Consider the following 10,668-nt stretch of genomic DNA (forward strand, 5'->3'; position numbering starts at 1 on the left):
AGCAGGATGAGCCAGTGATAGATGGCCCTAGAGGGGGTGGGGTGGGGTAGGAAAAAAGATCTAAATAGGCTAAAAGGTGGGGAAAAGACAATGAATAAAAATGGAAATGAATTTTTTTTAAATGATAAAAATAGGTGGGGAAATATATATTAAAATTTTAAAATAAATATTTGAAAAAGGAGATCAAAATGGGGTGAGGATGGATGTGGGGGTTCATGGCCTGAAGTTATTGAACTCAGTGTTGAGTCTGGAAGGCTGTAAAGTGCCGAATCAGAGCACGGTGTCAGGTCAGCTATGATCTAATTGAATGGCGAAGCAGGTTTTGGGATCAAATGGCCTACTCCCGCTTTTATTTCTCATGTAATTCTGTAAAATATATTAACAGCTTCCCCCCCACCCCACCCCCTCCGAATACATTGCCCGACTTTAACGACAGTACAAATGCAGGAACATCAAATAAAACACAGCATAACATTATCTCTGGACTGTGCAGCTAATAACAGGATGTTAACTGAGTCATTAATTTCAGCTTCTCCAAACGCCCCTCAAAGCATGAATGAGAAAATGGTAAATGCTCTTTTAAAAAAAGAAATCTCATAAGCAAATAAAAACATTCATCTTTGGGCAAAGTAAGAATTTATGATGTGGAGGCAGCAATATTTGCCACGGGTCGGGTGGGGAGAATTGTTCGTTTATTCCAAATAAACTTTCATTTCATTGTTCTTCATGGATGGTCAATCGTCTCATGCAAACTTTGGAAGTCGCAGATTTCATGATCTAACCTTTGTCACAATCAGGATTCTTTGGCTGCAGATGTATAAAATGATAGTTAATGCTGGAAAGTTAAAAATAGGTGTCAATCTGTCACAACGTAGTCTCTGCTTATATTGACATTAACAAAAGAACGCTTAAGGCTTTGTCAAGACATTCGTCACTCGTTCTTGTAATGTAGGTGTCAGTTCAGACTCTCTCATTGTTCTTACCGGCCTGCTGTATGGTGCAGCATCCTGGGTCTGCTCTAGGCGTCACAGCAAAGCTCTGGAATTCTTCCAGCGAAAAAAAAAGACAGCTGAGGTCCATCACAAGGATTCAATGGCAGGACAAAATCACAAATACCCTGGCCCTCCATCATGCTGGGTTCAACAGCATGGAGGCCACCCTCCAGATAATTCAACTTAAATGGACAGGCCAAGTCCCCCAGTAGATGATTAAGAATCCCCAAGCAGATCTTCTACGGGAAATGTTCCTGGGCAAATAACACCAAGGTGGCCAGTGCAAGCGATATAAGCCCTCACTAAAACAACGAAGAACCATGCAAACCTCTGCATTGCAGGCCACCTCTCTGGGGAAAACATCGCAGCGGACCAGCCCATGTGGAGGCAAGCAGTGACATTTGGCTCAGCATGTTTCAAAACCATTTAGATCAAATTCGCAACATCTGACGTGCCCTGCGGAAGGCCAAGGGTGACACAGCCGCAGGAGCTCCCCCCACCCCCACACCCCAGCACCCCCCCCCCCCCCACCCCCACCCCCAGCAGGCACCAACAACAACATGGACTGGTGGTCCTGGGGATAACAAAAATCCATGGTGATCTATGGACATCCATGCTGAACACGCATCGGATTCTGCAATCATGAGAGGACCCACAGAAAATGATGAAATCGTTTACAGGTTGGACATAGGAGTCAACCATGGACTTATTTATTTCAAATGTATTAAAGCCTCCATTAGAGTTGAAATGAATGGCTTTTAAAACGGGTTCATTGTTGATTGTCTAAAGTTAACAATATTACTTTCCAGGCTTGAGTGCAGATATTCCATTGGAATTTGCATTTGGTAAACCAGTAAGGTGGAAGTAGTCACATTCTGCTTTTTTTCCCCCCACTGTTGTGTTTTAAGTGCGAATACATTTATTGCTGTATGTCCATTTTGTAATTGATGGCCAGGGGATAATCTTGTTAGATTTTTTGATGTTTTCAGAAGGGGTGAAGGATGGAGAGAAAGGTAGAAAGCACACGGAAGGCTGAATAAGATATCAAATGTGAACATTTGAGTGCTTAGAAGAGGAAAAGACCTTTCGAGCTATCGAGCACATTCCTTCCAAAGGGCCATGTATAACCTGAATGTTTATTGTCTCTTCCGAACTAATAGAAAAAAAGGGAGCAGCTGCCAATTGTGGGGCAATGAGAAGAAAGGATTTCTGCAGAACAGGGCAGAGTCAGGACAACGGGGAACACTGAGGCGCAGAGCTCCCCTTGGCTGAGCAGAGCAACAAATACAGACCAGCGTATAACACTTGGCGTTTCCACTAGCTTCTGCGTGACTATTGGCGCAAGTCAGACTGTAGTTCACTTGCAGTTTCATATTAATGGGATAGGGAGTGATCTGTGTTGGGATCTCATCCATTGGCTGTATTCATTAACAGATTAGACTGTGTGATGGAAAGCCACGTATCCAAATTTGCCGATGGAATAAACCTTTGTAAGCAGCTTTGTAATCAGTGGCGCTGGAGGCATAACATTGAAAAGCGATATTAGGGTAGATTAAATGAATGGGCAGAACTGCATATCAATGCAGGTATGTGTGAGGTCATTCACTTTGAACTAAAGATGATAGAACAAAGTACTTTCTAGATTGTGAAAAGTTAGAAACATTGGATGTTCCAAGAGACTTGAAGTAACAGATACACAGATCGTATAATTTCGTGAATAGGTACAGGGCACAATTTAAAAGGCTAATGTGATGCTTTAGAGGACTAGAATACGAGGGGATTAGAAATCATGTCTCTCCTGTGCAAAACCCAGGTTAGACCACAACTGGAGAACTGTGATCAGTTCTGGGCACCACACCTTAGGAAGGAAGTGCAGTATACCTAACCGCCAACAGTTAAATTACACAAAACAGCGGTATATTCCCTGGAATTGAGAAGGTTGGGGGGGTTTGATCGAAGTGTTCCAGATATTAAGGGGACCGAGGTAGGTGGAGAGGAACTATTTCCCCTTGTTGGGGAGCCAAGGCTAGCGGGCATAGTCTGTAAAAGAGAGTCAAGGCCTTTAGGAGTAAAATTACAACATAGTTCTTCAGGCAAAGGGTAGTAGAAGGTTCCGCAAACGGCAGCTGATGGCGTATCAATTATTAATTTTGAATCTAAGATTGGTAGATTTGTGTTAGCTAGAGTATTAAGGGATGTGGAGCAAAGGTGGTGTGGAGTTAGTTCGCAGGTTAGCACTGGAATCAGCAAAATCAGCAGGCTCGAGGGGGCTAACCGACCTCCTCGTGTCCCACCCTCGACACTGAACACTTCTTTATCCAATTGTAGAAATTGATATCCACAGAACAAAATAATTCATATACAACTTCTTTAGATAGCACGAACGAAGAAGCGAGTCCATACCTTAACTAGGCATACCACAACGCCAAAGAGAATCAGCAAGGCGATGAGAACGCATTTTCCAACAAGGAGCCCAGTGGCTGGAGGCGAAAGAAATTCATTTCCACAAATCAGCCCTAAAAGAAAAAGCGTACTGAAGTAGGGGTCGCTATAGATGAACACGAACGGAACATCAGCACGATTCTGCATGGAAACCCTGAGCACATTTCCGTTTACGCCCGCTCTCACAGTTGAAAACTTGCTATGACGACGTGGCAGCTAGGCGAAATTCCGCAGCATTTCATCAACTGCCTGCAGACCCGCTTTCTTTAAAGCGACGGAGACACCATTATTGGCAGTAAACCATATATGTTGCTCTTTGTTTCCTGCTCATTAAGATTGGGGATATCTGGAATGGAATGCGATGCTTTGCCACTCATGGTGTCTAGCACCAGTATTCGCAACTCGATAGGAGAAGAAAACGGAAAGGTTTGCCGTCCCTCTGCCTCGGATTAATAGGTAGCCCGAGCTCAGCGACCACAGCAACATCGGACAGCGTACGCTCCTAACTGAGCCCCTCGATATTAATGTAAATAAGGGGCGGCCTTGCCGGCCATAATGCTCAACTCCCTAAATGTTCCAGATTTTCCGGATTCTTGTGACTCCAGCCATTCGCTATCCAATTATTGGGGCGACTCTGGAATAGTCGTGATGTCACTGGACTCGTAAGCCAGAGGCCCAAGCTAATGTTCTGGGAACGCGGGTTCAAACCCACCATTGCAGCTCGTGGACATTAAATTTGATGAATGGAATCCAAAGCTAATCTCAGTAATGGTGACCATGATTGTTAGGGGGAAATTAAACATGCTAAAAGAGAATACAGTAAGAATTTACTGAAAAACCCCTAAAATCTCCAGGCAGACATTGCTGCTAAACGTATTAAGAGTTGAAGATTACCAGATGGACATTGCACAGCCTTGAGAGTCAGACTGGAGACAAAAGTATGACATAAATTAGATTAAGTGTTTTCCCCTCTCACATAGGGAAGGGGCAGATGGTTTCAGCTTAGATATGGGAAGATGAACAATGGACAAAGAGGGGGCTTTGATGAAATACATACAGTCTTGATTTGTAAGAACCAAGGTCTTTGTGTACGTCTTTTAACTCTGATTGGATAATATAATTATGTATACATGCTTTAGAATAATTGGTTAGCAAAATCACATGTTTATGTACTCAATAGGATATAGTTAGCATGAAACCGGTGTGTTGGTTACAGATTGGATGTATTCAAATGTACTTAAATGTGTTATGATAAGAAAAGGTACAAAAGTAGGGAAATGTAATCAATCAGGGAGCTGGTTCTTCATTCTTAGGAATGATTGCAGCTCCCTTTCATATGCTTGAATAAAACCAGTTAAAAGGAAACCTGAGTCTCTGTGGTCATTGTGGGATCGGAGAGTGTAACCTCTCCTCTTCAATGATTATTGTTAAAACATATCTGGTGCACTAATGCCCTTTAGGGAAAGAAATCTGCCACCCGAAACTGGCTGACACCAGGCCCACAGTAAAGTAGTTGACCCTGAAATAAATGGCCGCTTAGTTCAAGGGCAATTCGAGATGGGCAGCAAAGGCTGGGCCAGTAATGCCCACAACCATGAAAGAGTGATTTTTTTTTTAAGCCCACGGCTCAGGAACAGATGGAATTACTGCTGCATTAGGGGGTCTTGTGCCGCAATGGGGAGCCAGGTTTCCAGTCCCACCCTAGGACTTGCTGGCCAAGGAAGGTGCTTTCATAACACAGTCAAACAGATTTAGTATCGCTCTGTAAATCCTTCCAACACACACCAGTGGCAGGCGGTCAGAGCGAGAGAGATTCCTGGTCAGCCATGTGATGGAAAGAATTTGAAGCCTCTATCGTCACTACCCATAGCTCCGGACTGCAACAAGTTGGGCTCCCTGAGTGAACATCCCACCACCACTATTGTGCTAAGCAAGACTTAACTTGATTGGGAAACAAGCTCCATTGCATTTCAAACTTCAGACCTCCCTTCCCACCACCCCACCCAATCAACAGACTGCACTCTTTTTGGGCAACGTCATGAGGAGGAAAGTAAATGGTGTCAAGTGACCAATTGAAATCAGCTCAATGTCTCAAGAGGTGGAAGGGCAGCTGAACTAACCACCCCAAGCTCTAGTATTCATCTCACCCTGCCAAAGGCATTTAAAATGTTTGTTATGCTTCGCATGGAACTCTGTGTTACTTCCGATTCTCCCATCTTTTCTGCTTACCACCAGGAGGCAGATCAAATCTAAATTTAAATCTAAAACTGAAAAATGACAGTTATGAATGAATTAATCCAAACCTGGCTTCTTCAGTTGAATTAAGCTATTAAAAAAATCATAGATTCAGGAAAATTTACAGCACAGAAGGAGGCCAGTCAGCCCACTGTGCGTGTGCCAGTCGACAAGTGGCCATCTGGGATAATCCCACTTTTTGGCTGTGGATCGTTGGCCTTATAAGGCACCACTAGTGCACAGTGTACTTCTTAAATGTTTATTTACGGACAGAAGGAGGCCATTTGGGCCATCGAGTCCATGCCGGCTCCCCATAGAGCAATCCAGGCAGCCCCATTGTCCCAAGCCCCCATCGCCGTGGCCTTGCAAGTTTATTTCCTTCCAATTTTAATTTGAAACCATTCATCGCCTCTGCTTCCAACAGCCTCTCGGGCAGCGAGGTCCCAGCCATTATCACGCACTGTGTTTGAGCCTTTACCAACCATCCAGGCGATAAGTTGCAGGTCCCCATCATCCTCTGGGTGAAGAAGATTCCCCACGAACCCCATCTAACCTTCCTACCTCTTAAACTAAATTAATGCCCCTTGTTATGGACCCCTCACCTAAGGGAGATAGGGCCTTCCCAATCACTCTACCTATGAGACCCCACATAAATTACACATTTCGATAGCTCTCCCCTCAAGCTCCTCTGGCCTAAAGAGAACAGTTGTAGCCTATCCATACTTTCCTCATAGCTAAAAATTTTCCAGTCCAGGCAACGTCCGCATCCTCTGTGCCGTCTCCAGTGCATTCACATCTGTCCTACATTGTGGGGGCCGGAATTGCTTGCAACACTTCAGCTGTGACCTAAATAGTCCTTTATTCAGTTCCAGCATGCCCTCCCAGCAGTTATATTCTACGCCTCGGCTAATAAAGGCAAGTATCCCTCTGCTTTCCTGACCACCTTACCTACCCGTCCAGCCGCCTTCAGGGATCTGAGGACCTGTACCTCCAAGGTCCCTCGGCTCCTCTACGCGTCTCAGCGTCTTCCCTATTGCGCGCTCCCCTTCAGAAATCTAACCAATTCAGAACAGGCACTTGTTTCGCAATCGTCTCAGTTCGTTTGCTGCTTACGTTTTACTCTGAGTTTGGTACCGTTCCCGATGTTGCTTGCCCCACCCATTGCCTTGACTGTGCAGTAATACGTGGCGGAATCGTGCCTCCTGACGTCGGAGATTTTGATGAAAATTTTCCTCTCGATAAAGTCACGGGGTTTCGACTTCTCCAGTCGGCCCACAAGCTGCGGGTCCCCCTCCAGGTCTGTCGCGTTTTCCCTCGAAGCGCCGCGTGACCAGGAGACTTGGCCGACAGGAACCTGGACCATCCGATCCCCATAGGTACAGTACATTGTCACCGAGTCTCCTTCGGTCGCGTCTACCGACTGAGGGTGCTGCAAGACGGTAACTCGGGATTGACCGGCTGAGAGGGAAAAAAAGACAGAATCGAAATGTCAGAAACTTTAAAGGACAATTTAAAACTAAACCGGTCGTGCGAAAACTGCGCTATGCTGGTTGAAAGGTCTTATTTGGGAGAGGCCGTGGCGGAGTGTTAATGTCTCTGGACTGATAATCCAGAGACTCGGCCTAAATTGGGCGGGTTCAAACCCAGAAGACAGCTGAATTCAGTTCAGAATAATTGAATTCAGTGGGTAAACCTGCAATAGTGGCCAGGAAATGAATATAGGCTGTCAGTAAAAACCCAGCTGCTATACTAATGTCCTTTAGGGAAGGAAATCTGCCACCCTTACCTGGTCTGGCCTACGTGTGACTCCAGACCAGGCCATCAGCAATGTGGTTGACTCTTGACTGCAAGACGCGCAGTTCAAGGGCAATCAGGGATGGGTAACAAATGCTGGACTTGCTGGCGACGCCCACATCCCATATTATATTAATTTAATTACTGGCAGTGAGGTTAGGTTAAAATTCTCACTCGTTTCAGATCACATTGCGCATGGCTGTCTATTAACATTTTCAATCTAAAATTGTCTTGCACAGAAGAAATGTTGTCGCTTTTACGGTCTGTCAATCAGGTGGGTGCTTTAACTCTTAGAGTCAGGAAGCTATTTACGACACTGATAGAGATCGTTCAGCCCATCGAGTCGATGCCGGCTCTCTAAGCAATTCAGACTGTCCCATTCCCTGGCTCTATCCCTGCAGCTTTAATTCCTTCACGTACCCATCCAATTTCCTTTTGAAATCATTGATTGCTCCCACTTCCACCGCCCTCGCGGACATCGAGCTCCACTCGCTGTATTAGAAAAAAGTTCCTCCTCACAGCTCCCCCTGCATCACTTGCCCCAGACCTTAAATCTGTACCCCCTAGCCCCTGTACTATCAACAAACGGGACCAACTTTTCCTTCTCTACCTCATCCATACCTGACATAATATTGAGCATTTCTATCAAATCTGCCCTCAAACTCCTTTGCTCCGAGGAGCGCAGCCCCAGCTTCTCTGACCTAACCTTGTAGCTAAAATCTCTATCGTCCCTGGAATCATTCTGGAAAATCTCTTCACACCCTTCCTAAAGTGTGGTGACCAGAGCTGAATGCAATAATTGAGTTGTGGCTTAAACAGAGCTTTGCAAAGATTCAGCATAACTTCCCTGCTTTTTTACTCAATGGTTCTCTCTATGAAGCCCAAGACCCCGTCTGCTGTACTAACCACTCTGTCAATACGTCCCGCCACCTTCAAGAGTCTATACACATGAAACCCAGGTCCCTCTGTTTCTGTACACCCTTGAGAACTATGTTGCCCCTCCCTATCCCCTCTGCCAAAATGCATCGCCTCACACTTCTCTGTATTAAATTCCAACTGTCAATTGCCTGCCCATTCTACTAGTCTCCCTATGACCTGTTGCAGCAATTTTTACCATCTTCACTGTTTGCCACTACTTCAAGTTTGGAACCGTCAGCAAATTTTGAAACTTAACTCCGCATTCCAACATCCAAGTCTTTATAGATAGCAAAAAGAAAACTCTTTTTCACGATGACTAGTTCATCCAAGGGATTTTGGGTTCATATTTTATATATTGCTAGGCTAATTTTGAATGTAATAATGCCCTTCAGGATACTGCTTAGGTATGGGTGCAGTTAGAGGATTTCCACTGTGAGCAATAAGGAACAAAAAGACGAATCTGTTTATAAAGGAGAAGTTCACAATTACATTACAATATCACAAAAAGTAACTTTCATCCTGTTTTTCTTTCAAATTTATTCAGGATATAATGAATTTGGAAAGTTGTAAAAAATATGGCCAAGCAAGTAAAATTGTGTTTTGTGAGTAGTACAAATGCTATTCTAGAATAAGGGTCTTCACAAAATATTTTTCAAACCAGCCATCTCTGTCACATAGAACAAAGACAGCAGGAGCAAGGGCATCACCACCAGTTGTAAGTTCTCCTCCAAATCACATACCATCCTGACTTGGAACTATTCCGCCGATCTTTCACTGTCGCTGGGTCAAAATCCTGAAATACCTTCCCTGCACCACATGGACTGCAGCGGCTCAACAAGGCGGCTCCCCACTGCCTTCTCAAGGACAACTAGGGATGTGTCAAAAATGCCAGCAGCCCTCACATTCCATGAACGAATAAAAACCGTTAGTATAGGTATCAATAAATGTGTCAAATAATATAACAATATTTTTCTACAATCCTTTTCATGAACTTTCATTAATGCAAAATGTCCAACTCAATAACAATGGCCGTTTTGTTAGCGGTATTTAGGTTTCAGTAGCGCAGGTGCGTTTATCGTGCCTCCTGTCCCAGGAATGTCTAGGGACAGGAGGGATTGAAACTGATCCTACAAATCACATTTAAAACGCTAATACGTCTCACAGGGTGGATTAAATGCTGTAAAGGCACTTTGTTGAAAATGTAACTTATTAATTAGCACCCATGGCAGATAGCAAACAATGAGTTAATCAGCACATTGACATTAAGTTATTAATCAATTAAGTCAAGGTTAATCAATAACGGTAAATTGTCAGTCATTCAAACAATCAGCCAATTGGCCAATCAAACAATCAATTACTCGACCAATCAAGCAAGCATTCAAAAGGTAAATCAATCTAAACGATCAATCGATTAAACAACGAAACTTGTAAATCATACAAGTGTATGAAAGGCCGCTGTCATACATCATGCAACTTGATCTGGGAGACAAACACAAGTCTGGAATTCATTGAACCGTAAAGCTCCTCTGCAATGCAAAATGCGTAGCTGCTATTTCCACTGTACTGTCATTGCACTATAGTAAAGACAAGGGCATGATCATTAACATCTCCACATGAAAAATGCTACATAAATAATGATTAAGCCACAAAAAATACATTACTTTCTCACTCGTAATAAACGGCACGTCTATTTTGAAGCGTTATTGAATCAATATCTTTCTAGCTGAAGTTTCTATATCGCGTGGATCTCTGAACCAACTGCTTTTTAACAACAGGGGCACAGTAACAATAACTCTGCAAGAGAGAACAAGCTAAGGAGATGAATAGAATTAAGGAGCAGTAATAGTGAAGACAATGAACTTACTATATAACAGAACCAGCAGCATTAAATTGACGGTGATGATTTTATTGAGCGCAGGCATCTTTCTGTTCCCTTAACAGACGTCACAAAGATGACAGGACACACTGAAGCCACTTATGCTCGTGAAGGGACTTATAGGACGCATAAGTCCAGAATCATGTTCCGTGTTGTCAATGAAGGCGTTACTTTGCACTAGAGGTGAGAATCCACTCAATATACGATTGAGTTATAAAGACTAGATGGTAACCAGAGGCCGAGAAAGCAACTTACAGACTAAAAGGGTCACGATTGTGTGAAGGCGGAAGATGTGGGCGTGGCTTTCAATGACAACTCTCCGTCTGTCTTCAGCAATTATAGACTTTTTGGTTAAGGGAGAGGAGTGTGAAATATGGGGTGGCATAACATAGCAGCAGGGGCGCGTAGACT

The 10,668-nt window shown here is 43.9% G+C and overlaps 1 protein-coding gene across 1 annotated transcript; it reads right to left on the minus strand.

Moving 5' to 3' along the window:
• Nucleotides 1-404: 404 nt before the first annotated feature.
• LOC144695330 (natural cytotoxicity triggering receptor 3-like) lies at nt 405-10,342 on the minus strand. Its single transcript, XM_078566229.1, has 4 exons — nt 10,246-10,342; nt 6,783-7,127; nt 3,396-3,508; nt 405-807 (listed from the first exon to the last, which is right to left on the minus strand). Exons 1-4 carry the CDS (start codon nt 10,301-10,303, stop codon nt 778-780), a joined length of 546 nt encoding a protein of 181 aa, XP_078422355.1. The 5' UTR covers nt 10,304-10,342; the 3' UTR covers nt 405-777.
• Between the last annotated feature and the right edge of the window lie 326 nt (nt 10,343-10,668).

This window comes from Cetorhinus maximus, chromosome 21 (genome assembly GCF_964194155.1).
Source record: "Cetorhinus maximus chromosome 21, sCetMax3.hap1.1, whole genome shotgun sequence".
Taxonomy (NCBI): Eukaryota; Metazoa; Chordata; class Chondrichthyes; order Lamniformes; family Cetorhinidae; genus Cetorhinus; species Cetorhinus maximus.

What these genes read in the sequence shown, in the direction of transcription:
- LOC144695330 (XM_078566229.1), bottom strand. Translation starts at nt 10,303, where the DNA reads ATGCCTGCGCTCAATAAAATCATCACCGTCAATTTAATGCTGCTGGTT. An exon ending in GCTGCTGGTTCTGTTATATA is followed by an intron (nt 7,128 to 10,245) that starts GTAAGTTCATTG and finishes TTTCCCTCTCAG; the next exon opens with CCGGTCAATCCCGAGTTACC. An exon ending in TACCAAACTCAGAGTAAAAC is followed by an intron (nt 3,509 to 6,782) that starts GTAAGCAGCAAA and finishes TTTTTCTTTTAG; the next exon opens with GGCTGATTTGTGGAAATGAA.